The sequence below is a fragment of the Rutidosis leptorrhynchoides genome, chromosome 7 (genome assembly GCF_046630445.1).
Source record: "Rutidosis leptorrhynchoides isolate AG116_Rl617_1_P2 chromosome 7, CSIRO_AGI_Rlap_v1, whole genome shotgun sequence".
NCBI lineage: Eukaryota > Viridiplantae > Streptophyta > Magnoliopsida > Asterales > Asteraceae > Rutidosis > Rutidosis leptorrhynchoides.
Genome location: NC_092339.1, coordinates 142,415,938 through 142,434,338, shown reverse-complemented (window position 1 = coordinate 142,434,338; position 18,401 = coordinate 142,415,938). Strand labels below are relative to the sequence as shown.

Below are 18,401 nucleotides of genomic sequence, written 5' to 3'. Positions count from 1 at the left end.
TCGGGCCCAACAAGCCCCATCCAAAGTACCGGATGCTTTAGTACTTCGAAATTTATATCATATCCGAAGGAGGATCCCGGAATGATGGGGATATTCTTATATGTATATTGTGAATGTCGGTTACCAGGTGTTCAATCCATATGAATGATTTTTGTCTCTATGCATGGGACGTATGTTTATGAGAATTTGAGTTATGAAATCTCGTGGTCTATTAAAAATATTGGAAATGATTATTTATGTTAAACTAATGAACTCACCAACCTTTTGGTTGACACTTTAAAGCATGTTAATTCTCAGGTATGAAAGAAATCTTCCGCTGTGCAATGGCTCATTTTAAAGATATTACTTGGAGTCATTCATGACATATTTCAAAAGACGTTGCATTCGAGTCGTTGAGTTCATCAAGATTATTATTAAGTCAATTATCGTTAGATATATTATAAAATGGTATGCATATCGTCAATTTTGGATGTAACGAAAGATTGTCTTTTCAAAAACGAATGCAATGTTTGTAAAAAGTATCATATAGAGGTCAAGTACCTCGCGATGTAATCAACTGTTGTGAATCATTTATAATCGCTATGGACTTCGTCCGGATGGATTAGGACGGGTCCTTTCAATTATCACAGCTGGCGGCCTCATAATAGTTCTCAGATAATGTGCAGTTTTCGTCTCAAATGTTACGTAAAAGCAATAAATCTAACTTAAATAAAGACATACGAAAATGTAAAAGAAAACGTACCGCGATTAATTAAAAAGAAACTTAAATTGAATTGAAGAATTCTTGATTACAACTTGAAAAATAAACTAAAATCTAAAAGAATTTGTCACTTTTCGTGGATAACCCTAAAACTGAATGTATATCTGAAAATAGCAAAATTCTTCATCTATTTATAGGACTCAAAAACATAGCCTAGCCGGCAGCTAGAACTGGTATTGTCGGCGGCTAAATTAAGTGGGTTAATAGTTTTTACGCATTTAACTTATTCTTCAAGCTCAAGAAACCGCCTTTCTGTGATTCTTGCCGACAGATAAAGGTGACCAGCCGGCGGCTCTAGCTCTCATAATCCGATAAAGATATGTTTCCTTATTTATCTCTTGACTTGGGCTTTACGTACAAGAAATAGCTTCCTAGCCGATGGCTTTGTTTTATTTTTCTTGGCCTCCAAGTTCTTCAATTTCTGGCTTGAATTTCTGGCTTGAATTTCTGGAACTTTCTGGAATCTAAACTCTAGTCGGTGGCTTTTTTGACTCCTAGTCGGCGGCTTTGCTGATTTCCCGTTTTTTCTCTGTTTTGTCCTTTTTAATCATATTTACTAAACAAACACATCAAAATTCTTTTTTACAAGAATTATTAACTTTTGAATATAAAAGTATTAAAGATATTGTTTTAAATACCAAGATAACGTCTTAAATTGCTTGTAAATTTATGTATAATTTGGGCGTTATCAAATGCATATGTGAAGACCAAGGATGCGGATAGAGACAAACTTGAGGCAAAGTCAAAGAGGTGTACTTTCATTGGTTATGGTTTGGATGAAATGGGTTATCGTTGTTGGGATAACGAGGGTAGAAAAGTGATTTGTTCTCGTGATGTAACCTTTGATGAAGATTGGCTCTATGGCAAACCGAAAATGGGGAGTCCTAAACCGAATTATGTTACTTTTGACGATGTTTCTATTAATGATCTAGTAGGTTCTAGTGGGAGTTCAGGTAACAATGAATTGCCGAATAATGGTGAGACGTCACAATACTAATGATGAAGATGGTCGAAAAGCGATGATAATTCCGAACATAGGAGAGTTCTAGTAATGAGGAGGTTACTAATGAAACCGGTCCAACCATACCGGTTTCTCCTACACTAAGACACTCGACTAGAGTGCCCAAGCCTAATCCTAGATATTCTTCATCAATAAACTACTTGCTCTATACCGAGAATGGTGAACCTGAGAGTAACTTTGAGGCGAGACAATCAAAAGAATTCATACAATGGAAGCTTTTCATGAAAGAAGAGATGGGGTCACCTGAGAAGAATGAAACTTGGTCACTAGTGAAATTACCTCATGATAAAAGGGCATTGCAAAGAAAGTGGGTGTATCGAATCAAGAATGAGTTGGATGGCAAGAAAAGGTACAAGACTCGGTTGGTGGTCAAAGACTTTCAACAAAAGGAAAGAGTTTATTACATTGAGATATTTTCATCGGTTGTTAAAATGACTACTACTCGGTTGGTACTTTCCATAGTTTCATCCGAGGACTTACATCTTGAGAAACTAGATGTGAAGACCGCACTCTTACATGGAGATCTTAATGAAGAGATCTATATGAAGCAACCTGAGGACTTTGAGGTAAAGGGTAAAGAGAAGTGGTTTTGTAAGTTACGAAAAATAATGGTACTTGAAGTTTGATGAGTTTATGAAGAATATTGATTTCTTAAGATTTGAAGTGGATCATTGTTGCTACTTGAAGAAATTCAAGTCTTCCTATATTTTCTTATTGTTGTATGTTAATGATATGTTACTTGCGGGTTCTAACATGTCCGAAATCAACAAGTTGAAGAGATTACTTTTTCATGAGTTCGATATGAAAGATCTTGGTGGAGCTATAAAAATACATGGAATGAGTATTGTGCGTGATCGTGTGAAAGACACTTTATACTTGTCTCAATCTAAATATATTGAAAATGTTGTAGAGAGGTTTAACATGGAGAACTCAAAGGCTTGTTTTATGCCTTTGGATAGCGCGATAAAGTTATCAAAAATTCAATCACCAAAAACGAAAGAAGACAAGGCGGAGATGGAAAAGGTTCCGTATGCATCGGCTTTGGGTAATGTTATGTATGCCATGGTTTGTACGAGACCGGGTATTGCCCATTCGGTGGGAGTTATGAGCCGTTATATGTCTAATCCGGGGAAAGAGCATTGGGAAGCGGTAAAATGGTTGCTTTGTTATTTAAAAGGAATTGTACTTCTCTAAAAACAATGTCATATTTAGGGGTTATGCGGATGCTAATTTGGGTGGATGTGATGAATCAGGAAAAAGCACTACGGGTTATGTTTTCATTATAGGGAAGACGGCGGTTAGTTGGATGTCTCGACTACAAAGGAGTGTTGCTTTATCAACCATGGAGGCCGAATACATGGCTATTGCGGATGCTTCTAGAGAGCTTGTTTGGTTGAAAAACTTCTTGGGTGAGTTGGGTAAAAGACAAGACTATTGCGTTTTGTATTGTGATAATCAAAGTACGGTTCATCTTGAGAAGAATCCGGTGTTTCATAGTCGTACGAAACACATCAAGTTAAGGTATCATTTTATCCGACAACATATAAAAGTTGGTACTTTAATATTGAAGAAAGTCCTTGGTTTGAAGATTTCTGTGGATATGCTTACTAAGGTGGTGACGACAGACAAGTTGAGGTTTTGCATTGCCTCAATCTGTCTTCTCATGAATTGATGAGAGAAGACGACCGACTAGAGAGATAGAGGGATGATGGTTCGATTCTAACAAGAAGTGTTGAAGACCTTGTATCGAAAGTCTACTCATCCGAAGAATGTGTTGAGTGTGCGCGTTCCAAATGTGCTTTGGCGGTATGAATGGTGGTTTAACGCTCTTGGTTAGTTTGTTGAAGTGTTGGGTTAACGAAGATTGGGGTTTGTTTAGATTATCCTTCAAGTGGGAGATTTTTGGATGTGAAAAAGAATCAAAACAAGTTCGATTTGTTGTTGCTGTCAAACTTGTGACCGTGACATGAGATGTCGCGATCGCGACTTGGTTTTGGACAGGACTCGCGAACTGGAAAAGATTGGTCGGGACTGGAATTTGGCCTCGAACAATAAATTGCGAACGCGAGTCAGAAACGGGGGGAAGACTCGCGATCGCGAAGATGGTGCTGGGCAGCCAAAAGTTTCCAAGTTTAAGAAACTTGCTCGTTAAGTTGTATTCTTGTTCGGTTTCCTGTATAAAAGGACCCTATTGTAACTCATACATGTATGCATGAATTTTATCAATAAAATCTCTCTAGTTTGGTCCGTGGATTAAAGTAAACCACCTTTGATTACATATAACCACGTTAAATTATCGCGTTCTTAATTTTTCTTATTATAGTCTTCGTTTATCTTTGTGGGTTGAGTAATTTTCTGAAATTACTCATATTGTTGGGTCATAAAACCTTACATTTCAAGATAACCACTTTCTAGTAACTAGTTTTCAACACCATTAGAAAGACTTCACTTACTAACTTCTATACTTCGAAGACTGAACATCCCAATTAACACTTCTACTTTCAATAATGACACTTAGGCTGCATTTGATGAACAAAGTGATTGATTGATGAACAATTCAAATACAAAATAAAATAAAATAAAAGTTTTGATTGAACTTAAATTTTATTTGACATTAAACTGTTTGGATCAATTCAAATAAACACTCTGAATGATACGGAATATAAAATTAGACTAAATTATGGCAAGCCATCGAATAAGTTTGTGGATACTTCTTATAGAAAAATCGTAATAAAAAAATATTCAAGAAAAAATGGTGGAGTGAGTCGGTGATCCTAAATGAGATTCAAATAAAAAGTTTCGAGTAGATTTCGACTCGCTCAAAGAAAAAAGATTGGGATTGGAATCAATGGCTCGTGAATCCCTCGGTCTATTTGGATGTAGGTTAATCGCTTAGGACGAGGCGTTGGGTTACTCGTACAGGATGTATCAGATAGAGGGCTACTTGCTCTGAATATGTAGATAATACATATACCTTTAGTTTGAGCTATTCTTTTTTCATGTATAGATATATAGGATTTCTTGTTGTACTGGTTCCTGCTTTTTTATATAATTAATTGTTTGCTTTTCAAAAAAAAAAAAATTAGACTAATGATATATTCACTCTTTGATAAGTTCTCATTTATCATGCATTTAATACTTGTACACTATACATGTTTAATGCATGATATTGGTGAATTTATAAAATATATGAGTAGATATATTAACATGTATAAAATAAAATTAGAGTATTAACCTTTTACATCAAAGGTGATTACAACTTAACTACAACTATAAACCTTCTACTTACAAACTTAGACTTATAATCCGTATCTATTGTTTCTATATTGAAGAACCACGTGAAAGAGTAAATTGAAGAACCACGTGAAAGAGTAAGTGGAATGAAAAGGTGCTCGCTGGCTGCAATGTATGATAAAATAAATAAGTAATTGCTATATGCTCTGTTTTTTAACCTTTCAAACAATTTTTAATAAATAATTTAATCACTATGATTTGGTTGTTAGCAAGAAAATAAAATTTAATATTTAATTAATCATGATTCATAGCGATAAAAACAAATTATAATCATATTAAAAGAAAAACGTTCATAAACACATGTACTTATTCTAATTAAATATTGCAACCAGTTATAAGAAACAAGAAAACGAAGTAGGTACCGTATAGCAAATATTTGTTTTATACGATTCTCGTATACTCTTTTATTCGTGGGACCCACAACCAATGAACAGTTGACACGTGTTGGTACCTACTACAAGCAAATTTCTCTATATATACACCCCTTCACTCCCCATACCAATATATCACCTCACAACACACAAACACCTTTCTTTCTTTCTTTCACTCTGTTTTGCAGTTAATAAATATTAAATTAATTAACGCATTCAGAATTTGTGAATATGTTTATCGAGAGCTTTAAGGTAGAAAGCCCTAATGTTAAGTACAGTGAAGATGAAATTCATTCACTGTATAATTATGATACCACAGAGCTTGTTCATGAGGAAAAAAATGGTGTTTATCAGTGGGTTGTTAAGCCTAAAACTGTCAAATATGAGTTTAAAACTCAGGCTCGTGTTCCCAAATTAGGGTTCGTTTTTTTTTTATTCATTTCCTGTTATAAATTAATTAATTAATGATTAATTCGTAATTTAATTTAATTATCAATGATTTGATTATAGTGTTATGCTTGTTGGATGGGGAGGAAACAATGGATCAACCCTAACTGCTGGTGTTATCGCAAATAGGGAGTGAGTATTTATATTTGATTTTAATTAATTTAATTTTTAATTTTAATTTTTGATGATATCAAATGCGATATATCTACATTTTGCAATCTTATTATATATTGGGACCTTATTTGTTTTATATCGTATATTTTTTTTATTTTTTTTTTATTGAACCTGAAATGAGATGTTTTATGAACCTTAAAACAAGCTTTTTTTTAATGGTATTGGTTAAACTAAATATTTAGTTTTATAAATTATTTAATTATCCATTAATATTACACTAATAAGATTACTACTTATTACCTCACAAAAACATATTTTAACATACATCATTCTGCTGTGACATAGCAGAATGATGTATGTTACAACTAAACTAAGCTTGTAGTTTTGACACTTATAAGCAAGGTTGTAAAAGTCGCGAGTCGGGACGCATCGGTCGAGACCTAAAAAAGGCGCGTCGGCCAAGTCGGGGACGCGTGAGACGCATCGGTCGTTGACCAACGTTGACTTTATTAATAATTTCTTAAATATATATTTATATATGTATAAAATAGTTGATTCTGTACCATAACTTTTTTAAATAGGAACTTGAATTTAAATACAATCAAACTACAAACTCAATTAATGTTATCGAGTACATAATTAGTAAGGACACAGAGAAAAGAGCGGCCCAAAAAATGAAAACAAACCCTAATTTTAAAACATATCACATCTTGACGAAAATTTGACTGATTTTGACCGTTTTTGACCAACTTTCACCGTATTTGACAGACTTTGTCCGAACTTTTATCTTTGACCGTCTTTTGAGCCGTTTTCAGAAAAAACGGGACGGAGAACTCAAAAAAACGACGCATCGGCCTACGCGTCGGCCAAGTCGGCCGACTTTTACAACACTGCTTATAAGTGAATTTTTTATGCTTAAAAATATAAATATAATTTAGAAACATGGAAAATATACCGTCAAAAATTATGGATGCATGAAAAAATGTGGTGTTAAAAGTTTGAAGTGTTAATAATTTTTTGACACTTTTAACTGAGTTTTTCTTTTTAATGCTTTAAAATGAATTTTTTTTAGTACAATGAAAACATTCTTATTTAAAATTGGTAACAAAAGATATTGACTAATATTTTTTACATAAATCAAAGTTTTCCCCTCTTTTCCCTATGTGTTTTTTTTTCTTTCTATAACCCCTTTTTCATATGAATTGTTAGATTGTTTGATATTCGTCCTTAGCGAATCATAAAGAATATTCTTAAAAGAGTGTTACCAAAGAGAATCTAGGATCTAAATTAATCGGGGTTAAAAAAAAAAAATTAAAGCTATTTATATTTAAAGGGTATTTTATTGGTAATTTATCTTTAAAAACATAGATTCAAAAAACTATATAAGATAATATACTTTGATGTCTTATACAATTTAAAAGTTATTTTGTAAAATAAAAATTTTAAACTAGCGGTGTTAGTAGACGCCACTCCCATACACACCATATATTATATATATACATATACATATAATATACTCCGTATAAATATATAAATATATAATTACACATTATTATATAAGTTACATGTGACTGTGGCACTGTGCTAAAAGAATTAATTCTTTACACGGAAAAAAGACAAGTGGGTGCAGATGAAACATTTGAGAAAAATTGAACAGAGTCACAATGATATATTTAGTATAACTATAACTATAACTATAAATATAAATATAAATATAAATAAATATAAATATAAATATAAATTAAATGATGTCAAAATATGAATTACTAAAACAAGTATTATAATTAACAACTCAACAACTGATATATATGGTTTGTACATATATGTGTATTTTATATGTACTTGTGTGTTAAAAAGAATTAATTCATGACACGAAAAAAAGACAAGTGGGTGCAAGTGATGCATGTGAGAAAAATTATTACTACTATTATTATTATATATATATATATATATATATATATATATATATATATATATATATATATATATATATATATATATATATATATATATAAATATATATATATATATAAAATATGAAGGGAATATGTGTGATAAAATATAAATGCTTCCCAAAAAAGGATAAGAAAAGTTAAGTTCATGATGATAACCTTACATGTATTTTGTGAGCGATCTATAGCTTTTATGTTTTTAGCCAAAAGTTCAACTATTTATGCTAATAATTGAAAGGGCTTTTGTTGTTATTTATTTATAACAAGTTTATGGCATGTGGTAGTAATCATCTTTACCTCACTAGCTTTGTTTTTGGTTCTTAAAAGTTATAGTTTTTGTGGGGATACAATTTTATAAAACATTACTTTATTAATCATAAAGCAGTTGTTTCATTTTCAGTAATAGCTAGCAGCCAAGCATAGTGACCAACTAAATTATGGAAGTATTTTCAGTATTATATACTAATACTAATATACTATTAAGTATCACTGTTAGATTAAGTAGTCAGTTATACTTCTATTGTAGTTAGTTATACCTTTATAATAGACTAGACAAACTCGCTGTTTTTGTTAGCTACTGCTGAAATAACTAATAAATTGTTTTAACTTTAGTGAGTTGTTGGATCTGGTTTCTTATTTAATACTAATATTAATTAATTAATATTATATATTAATGAGTGATTAATTAAAAAACTAATTATGAAACAGGGGAATATCTTGGGCAACAAAAGAAAAAGTGCAACAAGCAAACTACTTTGGTTCATTGACTCAAGCATCAACTATCAGAGTTGGGTCATTTAATGGAGAAGAGATTTATGCACCTTTCAAGAGTCTTCTCCCTATGGTATTTCATTATAACTCATTTTGTACTTGTGGCGGATTCAGAAATATTTTCTCATGGTGAAAAAACGTTGAAAATTTGAAAAAACAAAATAAGAATTAAATAGCTTAACACAATTGAGACATCAAACTTTTAATATAGAAATATACTAAAAAAATTCAGTTGTTGGGGACCAGTTGCTCTACATTGGATCCACCTCTGTTAGTAATTTGTAATAATGAATGTTGATCAAGTACATAACGGTTAATTATTAATTAGGTGAACCCAGACGATATCGTTTTCGGAGGATGGGACATAAGTAGCATGAACTTGGCTGATTCCATGGCAAGAGCCAAGGTTTTGGACATTGATCTCCAAAAGCAGTTAAGGCCTTACATGGAATCTATGGTCCCACTTCCTGGTATCTTTGACCCTGACTTCATTGCTGCCAACCAAGGTGCACGTGCAGATAACGTGATCAAAGGAACCAAAAATGAACAAATCCAACAGGTCATTAAGGACATCAGGTATACACACTGTCCCATTTCTTAACCTTATTTATTTTCAATTTGTCAAGTTTAGTAATAAACAAATTTGTCAAGAAGTTTAGTAATTTAATTAATACACTTTTTTGTTCACCAATTATGTGTAACTTAAAGCTGGTTGATTTAGGATTACTATGTAGTAACTAAGATTTATTTTATTATTAGATTAAAAACTTGGACTTTTCTAATGACAGTCCTTTAGGTCATTAAGAATTTCATACACGCATCATTTATTTGTACATCGACAATAACTATGCACTTTTTGAAAATAACTACCCTCTACCAACATAATGTAACACTACTTTAAGCACAAATATAATTTCTAATAACAGCCACCAGAGTCAAAGGTTGACTTTTGTTATATGGTAATGGAAATAGGGAGTTTAAGGAGGCAAACAAGGTAGATAAAGTGGTGGTTCTGTGGACTGCAAACACAGAAAGATACAGTAATGTTATGGTTGGGCTTAATGACACAATGGAAAGCCTATTTGCTTCATTAGACCGAAATGAAGCTGAAATTTCTCCATCAACTTTGTTTGCTATTGCTTGTATTCTTGAAAATGTGCCTTTTATCAATGGCAGCCCACAAAACACTTTTGTACCAGGTAACGTTTCCCACCCTCGTTATGATTTCATAAATAATAAGATTTTGCTATCCACGCATAAAATACTTGTACATTCAGGTAAGCGCTACATAAAGTTTAATAACCAACTGCTATATACAAGTGTTTGAAGCGTGTTAATGACGACCTGTTGTTGTCGTTAGCAAGAATCTATGTAATATTACTAAAACTTATGTTTGGTATCTTATTATGCTGATTTGAATGGTGGGTGCAGGGGTTATTGAACTGGCTATCAAACAAAGTTTAATAACCAACTGCTATATACAAGTGTTTGAAGCGTGTTAATGACGACCCGTTGTTGTCGTTAGCAAGATTCTATATAATATTACTTAAAACTTATGTTTGGTATCTTATTATGCTGATTTGAATGGTGCTATATAATATTACTAAAACTTATGTTTGGTATCTTATTATGCTGATTTGAATGGTGGGTGCAGGGGTTATTGAACTGGCTATCAAAAGGAACAGTTTAATTGGTGGAGATGACTTTAAGAGTGGTCAAACTAAGATGAAGTCTGTTCTTGTTGATTTCCTTGTTGGAGCTGGCATAAAGGTGATTTATGCTATTCTTTTCAGTTTAATGATCGTTTTTCGTTAAATTAATTATACAATGCTGATTGGAACATTTTTGGTATCAGCCAACATCCATCGTGAGCTACAATCACTTGGGAAACAACGATGGAATGAACTTGTCGGCCCCACAAACATTCCGATCCAAGGAGATCTCAAAAAGCAACGTTGTTGATGATATGGTTTCTAGCAACGCTATCTTATATGAGCCTGGCGAGCACCCTGATCATGTGGTCGTTATCAAGGTATTTTTTATTTGTATATAAGTTAAACCCGACACATTTGACCCGTTTAAAAATCACATTTTTAGTTTTAATCCCGACCCATTTGACCCGTCTAAAAAAATTGACCTTTTGACCATGACCCGTTACCTAACCCAACCCAACCTGACCCATTTGGACCCATTTTAAAATCTGAACCGTTTGACCCATGACCTATTGCAAACCAAAACCGTTTTGACCCGTTACCTAAACTGACCTAACCTGACCCGTTTACTGATTATGTAGTATGTCCCATACGTTGGAGATAGCAAGAGAGCAATGGACGAGTACACATCTGAGATCTTTATGGGCGGTAAAAGCACCATTGTAATGCACAACACATGTGAAGACTCGCTATTGGCTGCTCCAATCATCTTGGACTTAGTTCTACTCGCTGAGCTCAGTACTCGCATTGAACTCAAATCTGAAGATGAGGTTCACTTTCTTCCACTATCAAAATAATCACTAAAATACGCATTACTTAAATTGGCGATTTTTAGTACTAATCTATGTGATCTCAAAACATTATTTCAGGGAAAGTTCCATTCTTTCCACCCTGTGGCTACCATTCTTAGTTACCTAACAAAGGCCCCTCTTGTAAGTTTTCAAGATCTGTAATCTTTATGTTGTACAATTTTGATGAATTATTGTATCGATCACATGCGCATGGGACCGGGAAACTGATGTGAAGTGGTTTGTGATTGAAAAAAAATAGGTACCACCAGGCACACCAGTGGTGAATGCACTAGCAAAACAGAGGGCAATGCTAGAGAACATTATGAGGGCTTGTGTTGGATTGGCACCAGAAAACAACATGATCTTGGAATACAAGTGAAGGGAGCATGACATAAAATATGAATATGCCTTTTATTTTTCAAGATGTAATTTTTATTTTCTTTGTTGTTTGAAACTTAATCTTTTGTAGCCACAAATGTAATGTGTGTGGTTCGAATTGCTGTGCTTTGCTTAGCTTAAGAATGAACATATTTTCAAAATAATGCCAAATTATTTTGTGGTTAATTGCATTACTTAGTATAGCTTTTCATGGATCAATAGTAGTTTAATTAGTTAACTTTTTTCTAGAAAAATACTCTTAAATCTAAATTACCACTAGGTTATAAGCCCTTTGTTAGTGTAGTTATTTTTTATAGTACACTTTTGTTTTTATGAAATGCATCAATCCATAACAATGAAAGAACTAAGAGACAAAAAAGCAACAATATGGCCAACATGAAAGGCCACCAACCAAAGTATTAATGGACTTTGAGAATGAGCCGGATAACAGACCCAACGAGGCAGAGTCACATGTACATGATGATTTGGAAAGAAGAGTTGAGTAAATTGTCAAAACGTACGGTTGGTGCATGAATCCCGGCTGTTGCTTATCTTTATGTTTAAAACATTTCGGGTTATGTAATAATGTTTACTCGAGACTATTGATTACATTTGTGTTTGTGCGTACTTAACTTGTTAAATGATCAATAAGTTAAACTGCTCAGACAGTTGACCGAGTGTGCACACTCGACCGACTGTCCTACTCAGTCGACCGACTGAGGGACACACTCGACTGAGTGTGTCTGGTAGGCAGTATATATACGGGTTTAGCCTAATTGTTTGAGGTTACTCGTCCCATTTACCCTAAGTCGTAGGTTTTCGTCTCCAGAGAACCCTAACACCAGATACCACCGAAATATATCGTCTAGGTGTCGATCTAATCTAGTTTTGGCTATAGGTTTGATCTATTCGATCCCAAAATGACCCATATCTCGGTTTAACAAGATCCTAAGAATAAACGTCTACAAAGTGGTATCAGAGCTGGAGTCTCTGGTTTTGCTGGATTTTGGCAATGCAATGTAGTTGGACTCTCATGTCGATCCGAATGAATCATCCTTGATCAAATTGTTTTTTTTTTTTGGGTCAAAATTGGTGTTTTTGGTGTTTTTTGGGTTTTAGTCAATTAATCTGCTTTTCTACGTTATTGTTGGTGTTTTTATTGTCAAAAGGTGTTTTTGGAGTCATCACTATTGTTATCTACGTGTTGGTTTTATGTTTTTCATCCATAATCGATTGCAAAATCGATTTTTGTCTAGAAAACCCTAATAGTCGACCTGCTCCTGTCAAGAACACACTCGGCCGTGTGTGTCCTGACAACCGACCGAGTGAGTCCTTAGATTGACCGTGTGAGTAGTTCAACCGACCGTGTGAGTTTTACCAGAGCCGTGTTAGTTTCCTAAAGTCAGTCGGTCGTGTGAGTTAGTCACTCGACCGTGTGAGATAGTCAACCGACCGTGGGAGATAGAAAATCGGCCGTGTGAGTTAGTAATACCCAAGGCTCAGCTTGTAACGAAGTGCTGCCAAAATTTAGTCAGACAATCGACCGTGTGAGTCATACACACGACCGTGTGTCTCATTCAATCGACCGTGTGTCAAGGACAATCGACTGTGTGACTTTAAACAGCTCATTATTAATCTTAAGTTTAATACTCAATCAATTAAAATGTCGGACACAAATGAACAAGTGACAAATGAATACAGTGCTTTAGTGATTGCGCCTGGACTACAAAAAATGTTACTTAATGAAAGTGAATCTGGTTCATCAAATAAAGGACCTAGACTTGACAATCTTAAAAACTTCTTGGATTGGAAAGTTAGGTTTGTTATTTACTTAAACGGTGTCGATTCTAGACTTTGGGAATGTATTGAGAATCCGTATGTATGGCCATGCGGAGCAGATGGTGAACCCAAAGAAACTTCACAGTTTAGTCCTACAGAGCGTGAGGAGTACAATCTTGAGTGTTGATGTTATGCTCAGCTAACCCAAGCTTTGTCAAAGGAGATTTTTCAGCAATTTAAGAACCGAAACAAAACATCGTATACTATCTGGTTGGCTCTTCAATCTGCAACAGAAGGTACAGCTACTTACCGTGCGACTAAGGGTAAGGTTTTGAAGGATGAGTGGAGAGTTTTTGCAGCTCTTCCATCAGAATCTCTAGGAAAAACTTTGGAGAGATATCGGTTATTGGTTGCAGAGATGGCAGATTATGGGATTGAGGTGCCTGATGAAAAGGCAGTAAGGGTGTTGAAAGATGGTCTTCCAGAAAAGTGGGATCATGATATAGAAAAGATTCAGAACAGGTACAGCTCATCAGGTCGTCCGTTGACACTAACAGCTTTTACTTCGAAGTTGATGGAGAAGGACATTCAGGATGAAGCAAAGAGAAAGAGACTTGGTTCTGTAGCTGCTGCGGCGTCCTCTATTGGGACATCTTCTGGTACTCATGCTCCACTACAGACAGCATACATAACAGCCAATGTTTCACAAATGTCTGCATCATCGTCTCAGTCCGGCTACTTTAATGCTAAATTACAAGCTCAGAATTCTACAATTAAGATGATTGAAGATTCTCCGATTCAACAGACTCAGACTCAGACTCCTATGTTTCAAACTGAGAATATCAAGAAGAGATCTCGCGAATCTATTCAGGAAGATAAGGCTTTGGCAGCTATTGTTGTTAGCTCATACAACGATATGATTGGTGGACAAGTGCTTAATAGTCATCTTGAAAATGAAGACTATGATCAGATTGATGAGGACGAGCTTGAGAGAATGGATATACTCTACTGTATGGGTAGCATTGTGAGACGTGCTAGAAAGTACTTGAAGAGAACAGGACAAAGATCGTTGAGTTTAAATCGCGATTCGAAGTTTGGTTTTGATATGTCAAAGGTTAGGTGCTACAATTGTGATGAATATGGTCACTTTAAGAAAACTTACACGAGACCACCCAAGCCTGGTTTTCATGATCCTTTTCACCAGACAACCATCTCAGTTACTCCACAACATGTAATTGTAGAGAAAGAATCTTCGGGTTCTGTTCAATCTAAGGCTTTGACTACAACGTATGCTGATGAAGTATGTGACTGGTCCATCTCGGTAGATACACAGAAAGCTAACGTTGTGTTTGTAGGTAAAAGTGAAGCTGAAATTGAAGAGGAAAGAATAGTTCGGAAAAATGCAGGTTGTACTGGTAAGGATAATCCGAATTGCACATGCTATGTGTGCAAATGTGATGCAAGGTTGAAGATAGCAGAAGAGCTTATGAAATTCTGCTTCAGGAAGGGGATTAAAGATAAGTTGTATGATAAGTTTCGCAAAGCTCAGGACTTATCGGATCTTGAGTTTACTACTGATTCGTCCGATGAAGAAGAAGGGATGAGTTATCATGTTGGTACTTGGTTCAGGAAAGAGTTGGAACATTTGCTCAACTGTGATCTTAAGAGTGGTGATGAGAAGATTGTGACGGTTCAGAGTCCAGTTTGTTCAGATCAAGGTGAGGGTAAAGGTGGTTATGAGGCTGATTACTCGGATAGTACGAGCTCAGAGTCCGAATCAGAATCAGATGCAGATTCTCAGGTTGAAAGAAATGACTATGCATTCATGGCCAACACGTCCGGTAATGATAAGGTATGTAATGACTCAGTTTCTAATTGTTCTAAATGCATTGGTTATGAACAGGAAATTGAGAGGCTTGAATGTGTTATCACTAAGCTTAATGAGATATCTGTTACATGTGAGACCTGCCCTAAGCTTAGAATTGAACTTAAGAACCTAAGCGTAGAGAATCAGACTAATAAAAAGAACTATGAGGATGCGATTTTCTACCTTAATAAACAGAAAGACTATGTTGATGTGATTAAGTCTTTAGAAAATCAGGTACGTCACTTAAAATCAACTGTGATAGATGATGGAAAAGTGATTACTGTGTATTTGGGACAGATAGAGACTCTTAAGGCAGAAAAGGATTCCTTTAAGTTGAAATATGAGTCTGAGAAAGCTAGGATTGACAATTGGCAGAGGATGGCTTATGTGAAACAGACTTTGAATCATCCTAAACAGCAGGGTTTAGGTTATGACCAGGTTGCCCCACCACTTATGGGTGAGTATATTAACAAACCGGTTGAGAAATGTAAGGGTCTAGTTGTAGAACCAGGATATGGTAAGCCTAAGGAAACATCTGTTAAGAGTTCTAGTAAGATAGTTGAGTCAAGGAAACCTTTAGACGTTGTCTATGAAACAGAGTCAGATACTGATATCGACACTGACACTGACACCAAACCTTTTAAGCTTGTCACTAAACCGGTTATCATTCTGAAAAACCATGCTAATGCTAGTAAGGTGATTGAAAGTCAAAAGGCTTAGTCTAAGAGCACTGTGACTCCCAAAAAAAATAAGAAGAAGAACACTCAGGGAGTGTCACCTAAGTTTGTCAATAAGGGAAGGTTATACGAAACAGGTCCAAAAGGTGAGAGTTCCAATTCTGGTAATGTGTCCAAGTATGTTCCGCCTGGTCGTCGACAGACTGTTAAGCAACAAGTCTTGTCACCCCCTACGACTAGACAACATACTGAACCACCTAGGAGACAGTTTTCATCAATTAGATGCAAATTGTTTAATTCTCATGATTATGATAATGTTAACTGTTTCAATTGTGGGAGGTTGGGACACAGGGCTGTAAATTGTAGACCCATTCAACAGACACCCCGAAGGAAGGTTGATCTTAGTCCAAATCGTTTCTTTAATAGGAGATCACCTTCACCAGTGTTTAAATCTTCTCCTCTGAAAACAAATGAAACAAAGGTTTTTCAAACTAATGATTACTATAGAAAACCATTATCGAATAACACAGTTTGGAAACCTAAATCAGAAGTTAAGGGTGTTCAAAGTCCTGAAGTTCCTTCTGGATCTAAAGGACAATGGGTGGAGTTGCCAGTTGTTGGTGTTGATGGGACACCCACTGCCATTAGGGCATGAGTGGCCCTTTTCTAACTAATCCTCTTACTTTAATGTGCAGGTCGCCTACAATCCACGCTGCAGTACTTGGATTGTTGATAGTGGGGTGTCCAGGCACATGACAGGGAACTTGTCCTTGCTTTCTAATGTGAAAACAGTGGATGGAGGACCAGTTTCTTTTGCAGGTAGTGAAGGAGGATTTATTACTGCCCAGGGTGTTATTGCTAATGAGAACATCAGCTTTGATAAAGTTAATTATGTAGAGCAGATGTCGAACAATCTGCTTTCAGTTTCGCAAGTTGCTGACAAGAAGTATACCGTTGCTTTTGATGATAAGTTTTGTTATATTTTGAGAAAAGAGTTTGTAATTCCGGAAGACATGATTCTGATGACTGCTCCGAGGTGCAAGGATCTCTATATCCTTGATATGCGTAAGGCACACGTTAAGGCAGCTACAGGCCATCAGGCCTTCGTTTCTAAGGCTACTGAACATGAGTCGATTATCTGGCATAAGCATATGGGTCATCTGAGTCTAAGGAAGATGAATAATCTAGTCCACAATGAATTAGTTGAAGGTGTGAATGTTAAGAGTTTTCATATTCCTGAAGGTTGTCTTCCGTGTAAGCAAGGGAAACAGACTAAGAAGTTACATACTGCCAAGAAGCATCATTCAGTTAATATTCCTTTGGAATTGTTGCACATGGATCTCTTTGGTCCAGTTAACTGTAAAACTCTCACCGGAGAATCTTATTGCTTGGTAGTTACAGATGAATATTCCCGTTTCTCGTGGGTTGTGATGTTAAAACACAAGTCAGATACTTTCGATCATATTAAAGTGTTGATTCTGAAGCTCGAAAGTCTGTATAACTTGAAAGTGAGAAAGATGCGTACTGATAATGGTACGGAATTTAAGAACAATCAGATGCTGCAGTTCTGTAATGAGAAGGGGATACAACAACAGTTCAGTCCTGCTTATACACCTCAATCAAACGGTGTTTCTGAAAGAAAGAATAGGACTCTAATTGAAACCGCAAGAACAATGCTAGCAGATTCATGTCTTCCAATTGTTTTCTGGGGTGAAGCCGTGAGTACTGCGTGCTACGTGATGAACAGAGTTCTAGTGGTGAAGAGACATGGTAAAACATGTTATGAACTGTTACACAAGAGAAAGCCGAACATTAAACATTTTGAACCCTTTGGTGCACCTTGTACTATTCTGGTACGAGACGCTGGAGGAAAATTTAATTCAAAGGTGATCTCTGGTATCTTCTTGGGATATGGGAATCTGAACAAACGGGTGTATAATACTGAGTCAAGGTGTGTGGAAGAACGTTATGAGGTGGATATTCAGCGCAATGCTCCACCTCATGTTAGTAAAGGGTTCGCATGGCAGTTTGAATATGATAAATTGTTTGATTCCTTCAATCTTCCACCCGTTGCTACAGATGAAGAAATCCTAACTAAGATATTGTTTGATTCACAGAATTCTACTGAGAACATTATCACTATTCCTTCGCAGGTTCAGAATCCAGTTTCTAGCTTGCAACAAAGTCCACAGAACGTTAGAGGTAATTTTGATTCAAATGAGGACGGGGTAGTTGATACAGATGAAGATAGTGATATTGAAGAAGACGAGGAAGTTGCTCGAACGTGATTGACAGAGGAACACCTTAATCCTCTGTATAATCAACCACCAACTGTGACAGTGCCTGCACAGCAAACTGAAGCAGGAGGTGTACGAAGATCAAACCGTGTTCTCTTCCACCTAAACATCTACAGGATTATTACGTGGATATCTGGGGAATTCCTCATGTTAACATTCCTCAAACTACG

At 35.4% G+C, this 18,401-nt stretch overlaps 1 protein-coding gene across 1 annotated transcript; it reads left to right on the top strand.

The window, feature by feature from the left end:
• Positions 1–5,590: 5,590 nt before the first annotated feature.
• LOC139858168 (inositol-3-phosphate synthase-like) lies at positions 5,591–11,802 on the top strand. The gene is made up of 10 exons (XM_071847020.1): positions 5,591–5,865; positions 5,957–6,025; positions 8,668–8,803; positions 9,059–9,306; positions 9,703–9,929; positions 10,385–10,500; positions 10,586–10,762; positions 11,024–11,212; positions 11,312–11,374; positions 11,493–11,802. Exons 1-10 carry the CDS (start codon positions 5,678–5,680, stop codon positions 11,610–11,612), a joined length of 1,533 nt encoding a protein of 510 aa, XP_071703121.1. The 5' UTR covers positions 5,591–5,677; the 3' UTR covers positions 11,613–11,802.
• Positions 11,803–18,401: the final 6,599 nt, after the last annotated feature.